The sequence below is a fragment of the Lathyrus oleraceus genome, chromosome 1 (genome assembly GCF_024323335.1).
Source record: "Lathyrus oleraceus cultivar Zhongwan6 chromosome 1, CAAS_Psat_ZW6_1.0, whole genome shotgun sequence".
In the NCBI taxonomy this organism is placed as follows: Eukaryota; Viridiplantae; Streptophyta; class Magnoliopsida; order Fabales; family Fabaceae; genus Lathyrus; species Lathyrus oleraceus.
The window spans coordinates 273,406,049-273,427,637 of NC_066579.1; the positions used below are offsets into that span (position 1 = coordinate 273,406,049).

Sequence of the window (21,589 nt, forward strand, 5' to 3'; positions counted from 1 at the left end):
ACCCTGAAAGTCTGACAGCCGTTGCTCTCATCCGTTCGGGTTCCCAGTTGATTGAATAGGGGCATCTGTAGCACCTCAAATTTGCACCTCCTATTTTGTACATTCATTTTCATATTAGGTCATTAACATTACATTGTCCACTGCATAGCATTGCATTGTCCTTTGCCCAAGTGCAAGCCATCAGACAAGATTAGGTCAAGACTGGTTAGGAGGATCAGTCAAGCAAGCAAGCAAGTGCAAATCCTATTGAAACAAAGCCCTAGGGTTGATTCAACAAGTTCATATGGTCTAGGGATCATTTTGAAGTGATTTGGCCAAGGATTGGATGATCAAAGCTCAACAGTCAAGCTGAATTTCATCTGAAACCCTAGAAAGTCAACTGTGGTCAACTGTGCCTGAATTCATGGATTTGAAGGTGGGAGATGGTTTGAAAGGCCTCATTCATGTCCATACAAGTCTCATTTGACATTTCAAAGATCAAGATTGAAGAATTTGAGGTCAGAAGAAAAGTTTCCAAAAATAGTAAGTGACCTGTAATTTCAAATTGCCCAAAATGGAATGGTCTTCTCCTCAAATTTACATCATCATACAAGCTTCAAATGGAATTTTGTCCAACATGAAAGTCGAAGATCTTTCTCTCACCTTTCTAAAAAGTCCAAGAACATCCATTTCTCATGTGTGGTTGGCAAGTCATGATCAAATCATTGTCAAGAATTTTTGAACTTCAAAGTGGGATAACTTTCACACCATTTGGCCAAATTTAGTGGGGTTTTTTGCTACAATCTCCATTTGACATGCTCTATCCAAAATATTCATTGCATTTCATCAAAACTCATCACATAAAAAATGGAATTTTTCAAGTGACTTGAATTTAAAAAAGAGAGGGAAAAAAGTGACTTTCAAAAGTATGCATTTTCCACACATAATTCCACTTGAATTTGGTCCTAAATGAAATTTGGAGTGTGTTTGGCAAGGAATTCGTGTACTGTAGCAAGACATTGCATACATGAGGTTATTTTGGCCAATTGCACATAATTTGCATTTCACTAATTATCAAGGCTTTTGGCTAATTGAGATTAACAAAGTGGATTAACAGCTCATATATAAAGCTAATTCTAACAGAAAATTGGATTAGCATTCATTCATCTCAGATCTAGATCCAAAAGTGCAAACTCTCTCAACTTTTCCTCTTGATTTTTTCTGCAAAATTCTCATAGAATTTGTACTGATCTTCATTGAATCATCATCCACCACCATTTCTGAAGAAGATTGAAGTAGGATATCTCCATTTTCGTGCTGTTTTCTTGGACTGTTAAAGCAAGCTCCATTAATGGCAAGTGCTGGTTTGAGCTACTTCAAGGACAATTAAGCCACGATCCATCATCCATTCATCAACTGGAGCATTGTAGAGCTTCTGTTTGCACATTTCAAGCCTTGAAAATCACGATTCCATTACTGCACTTCGATTAAGGTTAGTTTTCGATGATCGAGATTCATGAAATTATGCTATGTATCTGATAGATCATTCCATGAGGAGTAGGCTGAGCTTTATAGTTTGGATTTTCATCAAGAAATGAGAAAGATATGTGGATTTCAATTTTGATGTGCAAAACTTTCCTTGCTCGATCTGGATTTGTTAGTATGAATTAGGATGAATCATGTTTGGATTGTTAATGTGCATGATGAGACGAATCGAATGGTATATCGTTTGTTGATTTCTGTGGAGTTTTGTTTTTGAGTGATGAACATGATGAAGAACATGAGGAACCCTAACATTTTCGTTCTCCAGGCGTGTTTGATCTTCATTCTCGTGTTTGTGCATGCTTTTCGTGTTTTTTGCCATGTAGCCAACCACAGCGTGCCACGCATGCTAAGTGAAACACCGCGTTTTGCTAAGCGCGCCAGGTTTCAAATATGAACATGCTTCGATTCCTTGCTGAAGCGCTTTCCACATGAGCCTTTATATTTTTCATCATATGCTACACATATTTCACCATGCCTTTCCATTCATTTTTTATTTTTTCTTCACATTACAAAAATCATAACTCATCCAATATTTGTCCAATTAACATGAGGTTTTTTCCATGATGATCCTTGCCATGTCTACTATTTTTTGATGATTTTTATGGAAATTGTGCACGTGTGGATTTTTGTTTTGGCTAGGATTTTTTTTCACATGTCATTTGTTGCACCTTGTTTACCATTTTGATCATAAAATGATGATGCTTAATTGGATGGAACTGAAATTTTGTATGCATAAACTAGACACCTTGAGGAGAATTTTGGTATATAGTTTGTGATTTTTTCATTCCTGGATTGTGAGATATGCTATGATCATTGGAGGTGTGACAATTTGTGTCACACCATTTCTTGCTTGACTTCTTGATTTTTGTTACCGTGCCATATGAACTCAAAATGATCTGAATTTTTGCATGTTGAATCTTCTGGAGGTTAAGTTTGAATGTGAATTTTTCTGGATTTTTTGAGTGCACTTCCAATTTGGTTGAGAATTTCTTCCCTGTTTGACTAATTGTGGACGTTTTGTGTGTCATGATTTTATTTGATTTGTGAAATTCTTGTTGTTAATTGGATGGACTTGAAATTTGGCATGTGTATTATAGACATCTTGAAGTGTGTCATGGCTTTGATTTGGTTCATTTATCTTATGCCAATTCTGTTTTATGCTTGCTTGAAGTTGATGTATGATTTGGTGACTTGTATGAGCTTGTATATGCATGCCTTGATTTGATGGATTTAATTGACTTGCTTCCCTTGGTCCAAATGACTTGAAATTTGGTGTGTAGGTCATGTTATGAATGCTGTGTAACCATGAATTGTTTGGTAATTTATTGAAATGTTTGTGAGTTGATTTGAGTTGAATCATTCTGTTTGGTCCTATGAGGTTCTAAATTGCATGCTTTGCACTCTTTGCCTTATGAAATGATCTTAGTGAATGATATGAACATGAGACCACTTGGATTTGATTCTTATTTGATTGATCTTGATTTTTGATAATTTTCATGTTCTGTTGTGAATTATTTCCCACATTTTGACCCTATGCCTTGTCCTAGAGGTTTGCTTCTCACATTTGAGCTATGTTTCAGGTCAATGAGCACAATTGCTTATACTTGATGATGTGCATTCAATTGGAGTTGGTTTATAGCTTGTTTATGACTAACTTTGAGTTTGTTTTGTAGGCATTGAGACTTATACTTAGGCCTTGTGGCTTGCACCTTTGTGCATTGATGCTTGTTATCTGTTTTGTGCTGTGGACTTGTAATTGTCTGTTTGACTTTTGATTGAGCTGAGTACTGATTATGTTGGATTGATTTCAGGTACCTTAGTTGCTATAGTTCCCTTGTGAACTTGTGTTTGCTTTGCTTGATAGCTTGAGCATTGAGGTATAATGATCTCTTCTCCATGTAGTCTGGAAGACCTGGCCTGTTACTTGGCCAGGCACCTGTCTGAAGTCCTCCTTAAGAGGCAATGCTTGTGCTTGTTTATTTTTGTCCCCAAGCAGGAAAAGACCTTTGATAAGGCAATTGGCAGATACAAGAGATGTGAAGTCCATCTCCTGCTATTCTTGTTGAGTCATCCCTTTGCTCACACCACTGTGTTGATGCATTGGGATATTAACCCAAGATCCTTGTACAGTTGTACAGTTGAGTCAGTGTCATAAGTGTAGAAGGGTTCCCACTTTCTGGACCCACACTTCATTGTCTGAAGCTCTCCCAGGCCAGGGATAAGAGCTGTGAAGTCTCATCTTCACTCACCTTTCATCTGCTTCACCCTAACTCTCAATGTTAGGGTTAAGAGCTAACATCACCCTGATACAGTTGGCTTGCTCTTGCAGCCTAACCCTTGTTTGAGCCCCACTCTGTGTGTATATAGTGTGTGCTATTTGTGTTTGCTTTGTTATTGCCTGTGCTTTAGGATAGCTTGCTCCCTGTGCAAGTTAGACAACAACCTTGACTTAGGGATGATTATGCATGATAACATCTAGGCTCGAGTTAGTCTCCCTAGTTGTGTCTCCCTCTGTTATCTGGTTAGGCTAGTCCTTTGTCCCTGCGTAGGGGAACTACGTCGCCCTGATCCTCATACCAGATGAGGTACGTAGGCAGGAGATGAGCTGATCTCTCCAGGCGCCCTTTTGTTTTGTCTTTGTGTGTGTCAGGAGATGGACGTAAACCCAGCGATTGGCATTCCGTATCCTCTTGTTGTGTACTTGGAAGCTGATATAAGTCCATCAAGTGGCATCTGGTTTCCAGTGTGGGTGTGTTTTGGTTCGGAATATGATGTAAGTCCAGCGATTGGCATTCGGATTCCACGTTTGCCTGTGTCTGTTTTGTTTGTGTGCGTGAGCCGAGCTACGGATGCTCTGATTCTTCTTAGTCCAAGAAGATACGTATGCATAGGATGCGACATCCTAGCGAGCATGTGTTTTTCCCAGTCCGAACTACTTCGACTCTGATGTCTATGCTTGATAGACTAAGTAGGCCCAGGATGCGATATCCTGCCGAGTCAGTTTCGTTTGTTTTCCTGTGTCTCTTTCATCCAGTGTATGTTTGTTTGAGCAGTGTTTTAGCAACCATATTCCTTCCTTTTGTGCGTGGATCCCGTCGAGTACGACGGATGCGTAGGGGTGCTAATACCTTCCCTTCGCATAACCGACTCCCGATCCCATTCTCTTTGGTCGCGAGACCATGTCTTTTCCAGGTTTACTCTGAGCGTTTCCTTTCCCTCTTTTGGGATAAATAATGCACGGTGGCGGCTCTGTTGTCTTGTTTTCCCGCCGGTTTTTCGCGTAATGCGACACTTAGCATCAACATAAGTAAAGGATGACAAATGGCTTACCAATAATGCTTTCTCTCCACCACTAACAACAAGCTTGTCGTTCTTCACAAATTTCAGCTTTTGGTGCAAAGTAGACGTTACAGCTCCAGCTTCATGGATCCATGGCCTTCCCAACAAACAGCTATAGGCCGGGTGGATGTCCATTACTTTAAAAGTAATTTGGAAATCACTCGGAACTATCTTAACCGGAAGGTCCACCTCTCCAATGACGATTTTTCGAGAACCATCAAACGTTTTAACAACCACGCCACTGTTCCTCATCGGGGTGCCTTGATAAGAAAGTCTTGCTAGAGTCGACTTCGGCAACACATTCAACGATGAACCTGTATCAACCCAAGCATTGGACAAAGAGTCCTCTTTGCAATTCACAGAAATATGAAGTGCAAAATTGTGATTTCTTCCTTCCATAGGAAGCTCTTCATCATAGAAGCTCAAATTTTTACAAGAAGCGACGTTGGCAACAATGTGGTCAAACTGATCCACAGTAACATCATGTTCCACATAAGCTTGTTCCAATACCCTTTGCAAAGCTTCTTTTTGTGCCTCATAATTCATCAGCAATGATAACACATAAATCTTTGACGACGTTTGAAGCAATTTCTCCACCATGTTAAATTCACTTCTTTTGATTAGGTGCAATACCTCGTCATCATCATTAGCCTTCAACTTGCTAGATTCACCAGACAGACACGTTGGAGCACTAACTAGATCAACTACAAGAATCATTAGACTGAACACACAACCATTACGGGTCACCTTTTCTACATCTGTAATATTCACCACAAAATCTACAACTGGAAGAGGGACCTCTTGACCATTCTCTATCATGGTGGCATTATACTTCTATGGCACAGCTTTATCGGATGCATATGGGACAGGGCCCGCTAACCGTATAACCAACGGTGATACCGATCTATTGACATTATTGTTGTTGTTGCTGAAATTCTGGTATCAGATATGAGATGTCGAAGGTAATGTCACGACACTAATATTTGAACAACAACTAAAATATAAACAGGATAAAAAAAAGAAAAAATTGAACAAGTGACACAAGCAATTGTTAACCCAGTTTGGTGCAAACTCACCTACGTCTAGGGGCTACCAAGCCAGGAAGGAAATCCACTAAACAGAATTAGTTCAAAGACTCTCAGTAAACAACTTCAAGTTACAGTCTTTTCACCTAATCTCTACCAGTGTGACTTCTATCTAAGAACTCTTAGATATGAGACCCTACTCACTCCCCCTCAATCACAACAGTGATATAAAAACAAATACAAAAGAAAAAAGACACACTTCAAGGACACATACATGATCTTGCTTAAAAGCTTCAACCAAGTAAACACACACTCATACTTCAAAGCTTAGAGTGGACAAAATACAACACAAAATCCACTCCAATTCATACATCAATAAGATGAATGAATGGCTCATAATACACACGCTCACACTAGGCTAAAACCCTAAAAAACTCTCCCTCTCTTTATCGTTTGTCTCTTGTGTCTTTAAACCAGGTTTTACATGGCCTTTAAATATAAGCTTTTGAATGGGCCTGGGCATCATAAAACCCTAATTCTATTTTCCTTACGTATCTTCTAAGAAACAACAGTTAATCATCCCTTATTGGAAAATAGAACAATCTGGTTTTAAATCAAATTACTCCTTGAATAGCGCATTCAATCTTCACATAATCACACACAGCTTTGCATGAAAAACGCAATATTAAGATACGTAACATTCATACTGAATGTTCTGTATACATGTCTTAACATCGGGTCTGACATCTTAGCTAAATCCTGCACAACCATATTTAAACATCCTGCAGGAAGCTGATATCACATGTCAAGATAACACGCATGACAACTTGTGATAACACTAAGTTTTACCAAAATTGATGCCAACACAAAGAACCAACAAACTCCCCCTTTGGCAAATTTTGGCTAAAACATACATTAGATCATATGTTCACAAGAAATCAATCAAAGTATGAGTTTAGCATTAGCAGAAGTAAACATACACACATTGCTAGCAAAAATAGCAACTAGTAAACACACATGCGCTTGTGCTCAGAACATAACACACCACCCCTTCGGCTAGTGCACACCAAGCACCAATCTGCTTCACATAGACAGAACACTTCCCTCTCTTCTCCCTCTTTGTATCAAACATCCAACATCATCTATAGCTATAGCTACTTCTCCCCCTCTTTAGCCAAAATAGACCAAAGAGACAATATAAATGTCTATTCAGTCATAAACCAAAATGTCAACAGTTAAGGGTTACAAAACCAAGTACATATTCAGCTATAAGCAAGCTGAGATACAAACCAACAAAACATGAATACAGCAAAATAGAATTTCCAAAATCAAGAAAATCTATCAAAACGGCAACCATCACATCAATAAACACCATCACATCACTAGGGACCAAAGTCAAAGGAGGTAATCAGAGGAGCTTGAGCTTGCAGCTTCATCAGCATTAGAAATAGAATTGCCACTTGTCTCATCATTATTTGCAGACGTCTCACTAGAGGTGTGGGCTTCAGCTTCCTTAGCATGTCCAATATTCTCACCTTCAGCTTGATCCAAGCTTGCAATCAGGGCTTCCAACGATTCTTTTCTAGCTGTTGCTATCCTTATCCCTTCACCCAACTCTTTACAAGTCTCCTTCAGCTCAAGAATAGTTCCAACTTTTGAGGCTGGATTTTTCATAGCAAATGTCTTGACAATGTCTTCGACATGACTGCCTTCAAATAGTTTATAGTGCACTGACAAATCAGGTTTTCTTCTACTTGGTAAGTCATTAGAACTTAGAATACCAGGGTGTTGATTCAGGATAATCCCACAAATCATAGAGGTAAAGGCAATAGGAAGCTTAACTGCATTAGTAGATGTATGCTTGATAATTTGTTCAAACATAAATCTACCATAGTCAAAATTTATTTTGGTTCCAACTGCAAAAATAAATCTTCCAAGGGTATTAGCAATTGTGGAAATGTGGTTGGTAGGCATCCAATTTGCAGCTCCTATTTTATGCAATATTGCATACTTGACAGTCAACTTCTCATCAGGAAGATGCTTTTTAATAGGCCACCCTTTCACCTGCCTTGCTGTAATTTCTCTAAAGACCTCATTGTCTATAGCTTCCAATTCACGTGCACCCTCAACTCTTCTTCCCAGAAAATTGTTAATGACAGTGGGAGAGAATGTGATACACTTACCTCTCACAAACACTTTTCAAAATTCCTTGTTGTTCTTATCAGCAATATCCTTAGGAATGTTGACAATGAATTCCTTAACTAAACCCTCATAGCACTGAGAGAACCCAGCCACAGTCTTTATTAACCCAACAGAATTTATCAGGTCCATGACCTCCTTGACTTCAACAACATCCTTTTCTAACTCCCTTGCCACAACCACCCTTCTTTGAATCACAAATTTCCATTTGGCAGCTCCATCCTCAAGATGGAAAGAAACATTATCCAAATGCATAGCAACAACTTTCATAGGGGACTTCTTCATAGGGCTCTTCTTCACAAGAGAGATGTCAGGGACATCTTCCTCGACATCCTCTTCAGACTCAGAAACTTCTCTAACCTTGCTCTTCTTCATTTCAACCTTGCTCCAAGATTTGGAAGGACCAACACCAGCAGCCTTCTTAGCTGTTCTAGTTGACATCAGTTCAGCCACAGATCTTCCTTTTCCAATCTTCATACGCTTAGCCACACTTGGCTTTAAGTGATGAAGTAAGTTATCCTCTTGATCATCAGACCTATCATCCTCTAGGTCAATCACATCGTTTGCAACATCATGCTTCTCAGAACGGGAAGCATTGGCAGTTTTAGATGCCACAGATTTTCCTTTACCAGACACAGTTTTCCCTAGGGAGCACAAACCTTCAGCAACCATGTCCTTCTCATAACTGGAGGAATTGTCATTCTTCTTACTATGTTGTTCAACCTCAGGAGATGGGTACATTTTAGATAGGGGAGTAGAGACTCTCTTCATAGAATGTCCTTCATTAAGGATTCTAGTGACTAGGTTTCTTATGACACGATCAATGTGGTGTATATCTTCCTTAGAACTAGTGGCATGAGTTGAGCTAGAAGGGATACTAGAGCTGTTACCTTGATTGGGACATGCAGAAGCTAATGCATCCATGGGATGGTTCAAATCAAGGGCCTCGCAGGGAATAACTGATAGAGGAACCACATCCAGAATCTCATCATCGTGAAAGTCCATGGAAGGAGCGCTAACCTTTTGAGTGGACTTAGTAGTTTTTGAAGTAAGAGTAGTTTGATGTTGTGACATTTTGACGTTTCTATGGAAATATTGCAGTTGCCCTAGCAGAGGAGTGTGAGGAGGAAGCAGGAAATTGGAAGAGTTGGAGTAGGTAGTGAGGTTGTGGGGGTTGCGTGTGAAAAGGTAGTAGATGGTTATTCCAAAAATAGGTGATGATTTACCATAATGGGGGCGCTTTATTTTATCCACATAGACACTACTTTGCTTACTTTTCCCACTCCATATTAATTTCTACAAGTTTTCATAAATGCAAAGCCCTAATTTTCTTCTCAGGACTTCAAACTGATTTGCATCCAATGCCTTTGTAAAAATATCAGCTAACTACATCTCAGTAGCAACATGCTCTAAGGCTACAATCTTATCCTCCACGAGTTCTCTAATAAAATGGTGACGGATATCAATATGTTTTGTCCTGCTGTGCTGAATAGGATTCTTAGAAATGTTTATAGCACTCAGGTTGTCACAGTACAATGTCATGACATCTTGCGTGACATTGTATTCAGTTAGCATTTGTTTCATCCACACCAGTTGAGAACAACTACTTTCAGCTGGTATGTATTCGGCTTTAGCAGTAGACAGAGACACACAATTTTGCTTCTTGTTAAAACATGATATTAAATTGTTCCCCAAGAAGAAGCATCCTCCTGATGTGCTTTTCCTATCATCAACACTTCCAGCCCAATCAGCATCACAATATCCAGATAGCACAGATTCAGATCCATGAGTCTATAGCATCCCATAGTTACTAGTGCCATTGACATATTTCAGGATCCTTTTCACTTGCTTTATGTGGCTCACCTTTGGTTCAGCTTGATATCTAGCACATACACCTACAGCAAAAGCAATGTCAGGTTTGCTTGCTGTGAGATATAGCAGACTCCCTATCAGACTGCATTTTCTCAACAAAATGTTGAACCATCTTACTTGACATCCCACCTAACACGATATCATCCACATATATCTGAGCCACCATGAGCTTTCCTCCTTCATCTTTGACAAACAAAGTCTTATCAATGCCTCCCTTCCTGTATCCATTATCAATGAGAAACACTGTGAGTCTCTCATACCAAGCTCTAGGAGCTTGTTTCAACCTATAGAGGGCTTTCCTCAATTTATACACATGCTTTGGAAGATTTGGGTCTGTGAACCCTTTAGGTTGTTCAACATACACTTCCTCATTTAAGTAGCCATTTAAGAAGGCACTTTTCACATCCATTTGGAACAATTTAAACTTCAGAATACATGCCACTCCTAGCAGTAATCTAATGGACTCCAGGTGAGCTACAGGAGCAAATGTTTCATCAAAGTCAACTCCTTCAACCTGAGTGTATCCTTGTGCTACCAATCTTGATTTATTTTTAGTAACCACACCTTTTTCATCAGATTTATTCTTGTAAACCCACTTTGTACCAATAACATTTATTCCTTCAGGTCTTGGAACCAATTCCCACACTTCATTTCTCTTGAATTGGCCCAACTCTTCCTGCATGACATTGATCCATAATTCATCAGTTAATTCTTCTTTGACATTCTTATGCTCAATCTTGGACACAAAACAGGCATGTGAGATCACTTCCCTTGATCTAGTGGTGACCCCTTTATTTGGATCTCCTATAATGAGATCTTTAGGATGATCCTTGTGAATTCTGATAGAGGGTCCCTTATTAACTTTATCAGCTTCAGGTTCAACTTGAGTGGACTCACTCTCATTACTTTTGTCCATGAGATCAGCTGGGGCATCGTTCAGAAATGTTTCAACATCGTCTGTCACATCAGTCTCTTGATCATCAACAACAACATTGATAGATTCCATCATAACTTTTTTTCTGGAATTAAAAACTTTAAAGGCTCTGCTGTTTGTTGAGTAGCCTAGAAATATTCCTTCATCACTCTTGGGGTCCATTTTCCTTCTTTGTTCATGATCAACCAGGATATAACATTTACTACCAAACACATGGAAGTATTTGACAGTAGGTCTTCTTCCGTTCCAGACTTCATATAAAGTGGTTGGGGTCCCTTTCCTCAAGGTTACTATGTTGTGAACATAACAGGCCGTGTTCATAGCTTCGGCCCAGAAGTGGTAAGACAACTTCTTAGCATGAATCATAGCTCTAGCAGATTCTTGGAGAGTTCTATTCTTCCTTTCCACCACACCATTTTACTGAGGGGTAATGGGAGAAGAGAACTCATGACCAGAAGTGGTAAGACAAAATTCAGCAAATTTACTGTTCTCAAATTCTTTCCCATGATCACTTCTGATTCTGATAACATGACTCTCTCTTTCTCTTTGAAGTCTTTGGAAAAGATCTTTGAACACATCAAACACATCAGATTTTTCCTTATAAAATTCACCCAGGTATATCTGGAGAAGTCGTCCACTACAACATAAGCATACCTTTTCCCACCAAGACTTTCCACCTGCATAGGTCCCATCAAGTCCATGTGGAGAAGTTCCAGCACTCTAGATGTGGTGTCATGTTTGATCTTCTGATGTGACATCTTTGTCTACTTTCCAATCTGACATTCACCACAAACTCTTCCTTCATCAATCTTTAATTTTGGGATTCCTCTGATAGCTTCAACAGATATAATCCTATTCATTCCTTTAAGATGCAGATGACCCAGTTTTTGATGCCATAGTTTCACTTCTTCTTTATCTAGAGCACACATTGATGAATAGCTAGTTTCTTGAGAATTCCATATATAGCAGTTATCCTTAGACCTGACTCCTTTCATGATCACCTCATTTTTTGCATTAGTAATCAAGCATTCACTTTTGTGAAGTTCACATTTAGACCTTGGTCGCATAGTTGACTGATACTGATCAGGTTTGCAGTCAATCCTTTAACAAGCAGCACATTATCAAGGTTAGGGACTCCAGGACATTTCAGCTTTCCAATCCCCTTGATTTCACCCTTTTCTCCATCACCAAAACTTACATAGCTGGTGGCATGAGGTTGGAGGTTAATTAACAGGTTTTTGCTTCCAGTCATGTGTCTGGAGCATCCATTATCAAAGTACCAGCCCTAGGAACCCGCTGTTTTATGTTAAAAGGGATGTGTTGTTTGGGTCTAGGTCGATGATGAGTAGGACTAGGATAACCATACAGCCTAAAGCAGAATGGTTTTATGTGGCCAAATTTCCCATAGTAATGACATCTCCATCTTTGGTGTTTTCCTTTATGTTGTCTTTCCTTGTGATGTTGAGACACCTGATGTGACATCTTTGGTTTTCTACCAGTGGGACTACAATCAGGAGAGGATTCATTGAACCCAAGGCTAGTCATGTATCCTGCCATCATTCCAGTGTGGGGGATTTTGTTTAAGGTGTCAGATCCACTGTTTAGCATTCTGACATACTTCATCATCTCATCCAGTTTGGAGTTCAGGAACACGACTTCGATCTTCAACTTAGAAATGGTTTCTAAGTGTTCTATCTTCTCATCCTCTAGTTGGGTTATCAATTTCTTCTGATTCTCCCCTTGTTGACACACTTCTTCACTTCTGAAACACAATTTCCTGTAGGTAGTAGCTAATTCATCAAAGGTTAATTCATCATCACTGAAGTCTTCATCAGAATCCCATCTTCCAGTCAAGGCAGTCACAAGATTGGAAAACTCTTCTTCTGTTTCACTTTCAGAATTGTCATCAGACCAAGTAGCAGCAAGACTCTTCTTCTGTTTCTTGAGATAGGTCCCACATTCATCTCTAATGTGTCCATACCCTTCACATTCATGGCACTGAATTCCTTTTCCCTGTTTGGATTTTTCCTTAGATTTTGTTCTTCTTCCAGCATCATTGGACCTATTGATGTCAAATGAGTTGTTCTTGATATTAGACTTTGACCTTACATCCATCCTCTTCAAAAGTTTGTTGAATTATCTCCCAATAAATGCTACATCATTTGCCAGATCTTCATCAATATCTTGACTATTGTCTTCCTCTTTCTCTTTAGTGTTTGACATAAAGGCTATGCTTTTGACTTTCTTTTCAGATCCATCACTCATTCCCAACTCGAATGTTTGGAGGGATCCAATTAGCTCATCCACTCTCATCTTGCAGATATCTTGAGATTCTTCTATGGCTGTCACTTTCATGGAAAATCTCTTGGGAAGTGACCTGAGAATTTTCCTCACAAGCTTTTCATCTGACATCTTCTTACCCAGGGCTCCTGAGGCATTACCAATTTCAAGGATATTCATGTGGAAGTCATGAATACTTTCATCTTCTTTCATCCTCAAATTCTCAAACTTAGTAGTAAGCAACTAGAATCTAGACATCTTCACTCTAGAGGTACCTTCATGAGTGGTTTTGAGAATATTCCAAGCATCTTTAGCCACCTCACAATTGTTCACCAGTCTAAAGATGTTATTATCAACCCCATTGAATATAGCATTCAATGCTTTAGAGTTTCCAAGAGCTAGTTCATCCTCCTCCTTGGTCCATTCTTCCTCAGGTTTCTTATAAGTTGTAACTTCTCCTTCCTTATAAGTGAAAGGATGTTCCCAGCCTGTTAGAACAACCTTCTAAGCCTTATTATCCAAAGATTTCAAGAAGGCTACCATTCGAGGTTTCCAGTAGTCATAGTTAGATCCATCCAGAATTGGTGGTCTGTGTACAGATCCTCCGTCTCTATCCGTAGTACCAGAAAGTAACATCCCAAGATCTCACCCAGAACCAGAGCAGGATGACTGCTCTGATACCAATTGAAATTCTAGTATTAGATATGAGATGTCGAAGGTAATGTCACGACACTAATATCTGAACAACAACTAAAATATAAATAGGATAAAAACAAAGAAACAATTGAACAAGTGACACAAGTAATTATTAAACCAGTTTGGTGCAAACTCACCTACGTCTGGGGGCTACCAAGCCAAGAAGGAAATCCATTAAACAGAATTAGTTCAAAGACTCTCAATAAACAACTTCAAGTTATAGTCTTTTCACCTAATATCTACCCGTGTGACTTCTATCTAAGAACTCTTAGATATGAGACCTTACTCATTCCCCCTCAATCACGGCAGTGATATAAAAACAAATACAAAAGAAAGAAGACACACTTCAAGGACACATACTTGATCTTGCTTAAAAGCTTCAACCAAGTAAACACACACTCATACTTAAAAGCTTAGAGTGGACAAAATACAACACAAAAATCAGTCCAATTCATACATCAATAAGATGAATGAATGGCTCACAATACACAAGCTCACACAAGGCTAAAACCCTAAAACTCTCTCTCTTTATCGTTCGTCTCTTGTGTCTTTAAACCAGGTTTTACATGGCCTTTAAATAGAAGCTTTTGAATGGGCCTGGGCATCATAAAACCCTAATTCTATTTTCCTTGTGTATCTTCTAAGAAACAACAGCTAATCATCCCTTATTGGAAAATAGAACAATCTGGTTTTAAATCAAATGAATCCTTGAATAGCACATTCAATCTTCACATAATCACACACAACTTTGCATGAAAAGCTCAATATTAAGGTACATAACATTCAGACTGAATGTTTTATATACACATGTCTTAACATCGGGTCTGACATCTTAGCTAAATCATGCAAAACCATATTTAAACATCCTGCAGGAAGCTGATCTCACATGTCAAGACAACACGCGTGACAACTTGTGATAACACTAAGTTTTACCAAAATTGATGCCAACACAAAGAACCAACAGCTGTTATCATATTGAATAACTACCCGCTCAGGGGTCTTGAACATGGGCACTATCACATTCAGATCATCTCCCATATATCTTGATTGTTAAACTTGAATAACATTATCGTCCATCAACCTTTGAATATCTCTTTTAACAGTTACACAACCACGAGGATTTACACTGCAAATAACACAACCATCATGGTTATGTTCACAATGGCTCACCATGCATAAGTCTCTGTGAATCTCCACCAAGGACCTACGGATATGGTGCACATTAAATACCTTGAAATTTCCTGGAAAACCGTATACCATGTTTACAGAATTGTTACCATGAGCAGGCAACGAGTTGGCTTTGACATTCGGCACTCTGTCCTCGAAGGACACCATACCCCTCTTGACAAGCTTCTGAACTTCATACTTCAATGAATAATAGTTCTTAATATCATGACCAGGAGCTCCCTGGTGAAAAGCACAATAAAGGTTAGGTTTGAACCACCATGGTAGTGGATCAGGAATTTGAGGAGGGTTTCTTGATTAGATAATATTCTTGGAAAAAACTAGAATTACTAATGATACATGGTGCTGGTGTTGATGGGATTGGGAATGTTTCCTCACATGAGGCCTCCTCTGCCTCCATGCTGATATTGCATTAGTTTCTCCTCCCTTCTTCTTGGAGAACCTACCATCATACTTCTTACTCGTCGTCGCTTCATCTTTGGATAAACGTCCTTCACGGACTCCTTCCTCCAATCTCATCCCCATTTTACCATCTCGGTGAAATCTTTAGGGGCACTTGAGATCATACGTTCATAATAGATTGTGTAAGACCCATATTTTGACAATAAGATCCCTCATGCTATCTCATCATATGAATTAGCTTTGGGGTCACACCTTGGTATCCTCCTTACCCCTCATTCATTGGGTTTTAATTGGGAGAGATCATCAAACACATTTGTTTGTATCATACTTTGTTTTTCTTTGTTTAACTAACCAAAATACCAATATATATATATATATATATATATATATATATATATATATATATATATATATATATATATATATATATATATATATATATATATATATATATATATATATATATATATATATATATATATATATATATATATATATATATATATATTTGTTTCTTTTGTAGGTAGTGTGTGTATCTACCAATGCCCCATCAAGCTCACCACTAGGGTTTGAAAGACTCAGTACAAGGAGATCAATCAAGGGATGGTTCACAATGGTTTTAGACATCATATATGTATCCCCATGTTCTTCATTTATCATTTGGATCAAGAAATCATCAAGGGATCTTGTGTGATTTCCTCAACAAGTTTCTTCAACATTTGGTCCAAAATATCAAGGGATACTTCATTATACATCATCTTATGCATATATGATCGTCCATGAGTCCCAAAGATCAAGAGAACTTCAAGTTTGCAAGTTGGCTTCTAAGAGGTTGACTAGAGAAAGGTCAAATGGTAAAAAATGGGGTTCTGTAGACCCTATCTCCTACAACTTTTGCCATATGAAAATGATTACAAGAAAAAAGTTACTCTTTATTCCATTCCAAACAACTTTCATTTTGACATCAAGAGCTAGTTTTGCTTGGAAAGTCAGTTTTTATGGTGAAATATTATAGGTCATTTTGTTTGTGCCCTAGTTAGGAGGTTAACTTCCAAGGACCATAACTTGCTCACTTTTTATCAGATGAAGTACATCTAAGTTTCATGATCAATTTCAAGATGTCTTCTCCAACTTTTAATTCTTTGAGAAATGTCAAAGTCAACTTGCAAGGGCATGTGCCAAGAGGAAACATTATAGGTCATTTTGGGCCATTACCATTGAACAAGCAATTTTTCTCAACTTCTAAAATGCATAACTCTCTCATGACAAATCCAAATGAGGTCATATTTGTGACCAAATTTAAGAGGATTTAAATATCTAACTCTTTTATGAAGGAACCTTTTTCATTTCATGCTCATAACAAAAGTTATTCAAGGTGGAAGAATTGGATATTTGACTTGGTACATCGAAATATTTCAAGTATGTTTGATTTCTCAAACTTCCACCTCAAAATTCATTATGATCCAAGCTTCAAATGAAAATGTGTTCAATATCAAAGTTGTTACCTTTGATGTCACCTTTCCAAAATGTCCAGGATCACCTCATTTGAACAAGATTTGAAAATTTTCAATTATGTTTGATTTCTCAAACTTCCACCTCAAAATTAATCGTGATCCAAGATTCAAATGGAAAAGTGTTCAACATGAAAGTTGTTCCCCTTGACGCCACCATACCAAAAAGTCTAAGATCACCTCATTTGGGTAATATTTGAAGGACTTGCACCTAGTTTCTTCACAAGGCTTCATTTGGTAAGATTTATGTTCAAAATTCATTTCCATTATGCATGGCCATGTGACATCATTTCAGGTTGATTAGCACATAATATTGGATCATTTGGCATCATGAATTGGGCCTTGTTCATGCCCATGCATCTATGCAAGCAAGAGTTGCTAAAATTGGAAAAAATTGGAAGTGTGTGAGAAGCAACTTGATACCCTATATATACATGACCTTGGTGACCAAAATGATGATACTGCTTGCCTAAGCTTTGAACAATTTCCTCCCTAACCTCCATTAAAGGATAAAATTGATGATTTCACTTGAAATCGAGTTTCAAATCTCCTTCTGTTTTGATATTGAAACTCCAAGAATCCAAGTCTCTCTTTGATCATTTTCACTTCCTACGAACTTCTAGAGTCAAGCCAAGCCAAATTAGAAGCAAGATCAAGCTGATTTAAAGCTACCCGAAGGTGAAATTTCAGAAACTTCTCTTCTTCAATTCTCCCTCATTTCTCATCTATTTTGATTGATTTTTGGTTTGCTAAAGTCCTACCAATGTAAGCAACAAGATTGAGTTGCTTTGAGGTCAAATCGAGGCAACTCAGTTCATGATCCTCAAAATTCAAATCCTTGTTTCTTTCAATATACTTGGAATTGGAAAAAAATTGAGTCCAGATTCGAACCCCTGAGCATTTTTCCTTTAAAACCATATCCACACTTTTTATTTTGGTGATGTTGGTGGTGGACCAGTCCCTTGAGATCCACCAGAGAAGAAGATCGGAGTTACGACTCTGGTGGTGCGTTGGCACTCTCTCAACCTTTTAATTCATTTGAAATTTTTAAATCTCGGTCTTCCCTTGTGATTACCACCCATGTGATGCTTTGACTGAGGTGTATCATGGATAGCGCATGCGTGACCATCAGATCTTCCTCCTCAATTAATAAGGGAGATCTGATGGCCCATGTTTTTCATTTTTTCTGATTTTCCATTTAATTGCTTTATTTTGTTTAATTCATAATAAATCCATTTTTAATCCAAAAAATATGGGACTTTCACCAAAAAATTTAAATATTTTTCTCTTCCATATTCTGAATTAAAATTATTTTTTGGATTGCTTTTGTTATTTTTCATGAATTAAGTGTTTCTGTGCATATTTTCAATTGTTTAAAAATACTTCTGAGTTTTTAAAAATCATGAATTTTTTTGTCTAAGGTCCTTTGACCTAGGATAAATCCCCAGTAGGTTATTCTTACCCAGTAACCGGTAAGGAATACACCTCTTTTTCCTCAGTGAGTCATCCTTGATATGTTTACCCTAACCGGTAACGGAAGTCCCTTTGTCCGAGTGTATTGATCTTCTTGCCCAATAACCGATAGTAGATAACACCTCTCTCTTACTCCCGTGTTAAATTACATTCTTCCCCAATTGAGTTTGGGTGCATATTTCCTCAGTGAAATCTCCATCCCTGCAAATAACCTTCTTCAGGCCGATTCTTTCCGTTGATTTATTTTCATGGAAATCCATTATGTCTCCAACAGTTAAGTCGTCGCCTAGCCTACGCAAAGCCTTTTATCCCCTAGAGTCTTTGTCTCCTCAGTGAGTTTTCCTTATGGAATTCATTACACTCCTTTGGACTTTTGGTCTCTCCGAATTCTTTTCCTTTGTGGCAATATAGCCCCCACAAAGATTATTTTTACATACATATCATGTGCATCATGAGGTCTCTTAGGGACCAAAATTTGTTTCTAGATGTTGTTATTTAAGTCCATTCTACAGAGTTGATATGAAGATATTAACCTTCGCATCATCAGTTAGAATGTCCTTAAATAGGGGCAGCTGTAAGACCCTAATTTTTACCCTAAGATCCCTCATGCTATCTCATCATATACATTAGCTTTGGGGTCACACCTTGGTATCCTCCTTACCCCTCATTCATTGGGTTTGCATTGGGAGAGATCACCAAACACATTTGATTGTATCATACTTTGTTTTTCTTTGTTTAACTAACCAAAATACCAAAAAATATGCGTATATATAACTTTGTTTCTTTTGTAGGCAGTGTGTGTATCTACCAATGCCTCATCAAGCTCATAACTAGGGTTTGAAACCCTTAGTACAAGGAGATCAATCAAGGGATGGTTCACAATGGTTTTAGAAATCATATGTGGATCCCCATGTTCTTCATGTATCATTTGGATTAAGAAATCATGAAGAATTTGATGCTTGTTTGCCTTGAAAACCCTGGTTCATCTGGGTATCTTATGTGACTTCCTCAACAAGTTTATTCAACATTTTTCCAATATATCAAGGGATAATTCATTATACATCATCTTATGCATATATTATCCTCCATTAGTCCCAAATATCAAGAGAACTTCAATTTTGCAAGTTGGTTAAAAGAGGTTGACCAGAGAAGGACAATTGGTCAAAACTGGGGTTCCCTAGACCCTATCTCCTACAACTTTTGTCATATGAAAATGATTCGAAGAGAAACGCTAATCTTTATGACATTGCAAACAACATTCATGTTGACATAAAGATATAGTTTTTTCTTGGAAAGTAATTCTTTATGGTGAAAGATTATAGGTCATTTTGTTTGTGCCCTGGTTAAGAGGTCAACTTCCAAGGATCTTAACTTGCTCAATTTTTATGCGATGAAGGCAATCCAAGTTTCATGATCAATTCCAAGATGTCATCTCCAAATTTTATTCTTTTAGAAATGTAAAAATCAACTTTCAAGGGCATGTGCCAATAGGAAACATTATAGGTCATTTTGGCCTATTACCATTGAACAAGCAATTTTCCTTAACTTCTGAAATGCATAACTCCCTCATGCCAAATCCAAATGAGGTAAAATTTGTGACTATATTAAAGAGGATTGAAAGAGATACATCTTTTATGAATAAACCATTTTCATTTGAAGCTCATAGAAAAAGTTATTCAAGGTGGACGAAATGGATATTTGACTTGGTACTTTGAAAATTTTCAATTATGTTTGATTTCTCAAACTTCCACCTCAAAATTAATCGTGATCCAAGATTCAAATGGAAAAGTGTTCAACATGAAAGTTGTTCCCCTTGACGCCACCATATGAAAAAGTCTAAGATCACCTCATTTGGGTAATATTTGAAGGACTTGCACCTGGTTTCTTCACAAGGCTTCATTTGGTAAGATTTATGTTCAAAATTCATTTCCAATATGCATGGCCATGTGACATTATTTAAGGTTGATTAGCACAGAATATTGGATCATTTGGAATCAAGAATTGGGCCTTGTACACGCCCATGCATCCATGCAAGCAAGAGTTGCTAAAATTGGCAAAAATTGGAAGTGTGTGAAAAGCAATGGATACCCTATACATACTTGACCTTGGTGATCAGAATTAGGATCCTGCTTGCCCAAGCTTTGAACCATTGCCTCCCTCACCTCCATTAAAGTATAAACTTGAAGATTTCACTTGAAATCTAGTTTTAAATCTCCTTCTGATTTGAGATTGAAACTCCAAGAATCGAAGCCTATCTTTGATCATTTTCACTTCCTACAAGCTTCTAGAGCCAAGCCAAGCCAAATTAAAAGCGAGATCAAGCTGATTTGAAGATACCTAAAGGTGAAATTTCAGAAACTTATCTTCTTCGATTCTCCCTCATTTCTCATATATTTTGATTGATTTTTGGCTTTCTGAAGTCTTACCAATATTGGCAACAAGATTGAGTTGCTTTGAGGTCAAATCGAAGTAACCCAATTCATGATCCTCAAAATTCAAATCCATGTATCTTTCAATATACTTAGAATTGGAAGAAATTGAGGTTAGATTCGAACTCCTGAGCATTTTTCCTTTAAAACCATGTCCACACTTTTTATTTTGGTGAAGGTTGGTGGTTGACCAGTCCGGTGAGGTCCACCAGAGAAGAAGACCGGAGCTAGGGCTCTGGTGGTGCATTGGTACTCTTTCAATCTTTTGATCCATTAGAAATGTTTTAATATCAGCCTTCCCTTGTGATTACTACGCGTGTGATTCTTTAATTAAGGTGCATCGTAGATAGCGCGTGCGTGGCCATCAGATTTTCCATTTAATTGCTTTATTTTGTTTAATTCATAATAAATTCATTTTTAATCCAAAAAATATGGGACTTTCACAAAAAAAATCAAATATCTGTTTCTTCCATATTCTGAACTAAAATTATTTTTTGGATTGCTTTTGGTATTTTTCATGAATTAAGTGTTTTTGAGCATATTTTCAATTGTTTAAAAATACTTCTGACTTTTTAAAAATCAGGAAATTTTTGTCTAAGGTCCTTTGACCTTGTTTGACCTAGTATAAATCCCTTGGCCATTTATTTGGTATTTTGAAGGGATTTGAGGTTTTGACCAAATAAAAATGCATTTAATTCATTGTTAAATTTATTAAATGTT

At 37.8% G+C, this 21,589-nt stretch overlaps 1 protein-coding gene across 1 annotated transcript; it reads right to left on the reverse strand.

Annotated features, from left to right (window-relative positions):
- Window positions 1-7,283: 7,283 nt before the first annotated feature.
- LOC127103020 (uncharacterized) lies at window positions 7,284-9,161 on the reverse strand. The gene is made up of 4 exons (XM_051040321.1): window positions 8,978-9,161; window positions 8,623-8,866; window positions 8,176-8,517; window positions 7,284-8,022 (listed from the first exon to the last, which is right to left on the reverse strand). Exons 1-4 carry the CDS (start codon window positions 9,159-9,161, stop codon window positions 7,284-7,286), a joined length of 1,509 nt encoding a protein of 502 aa, XP_050896278.1.
- Between the last annotated feature and the right edge of the window lie 12,428 nt (window positions 9,162-21,589).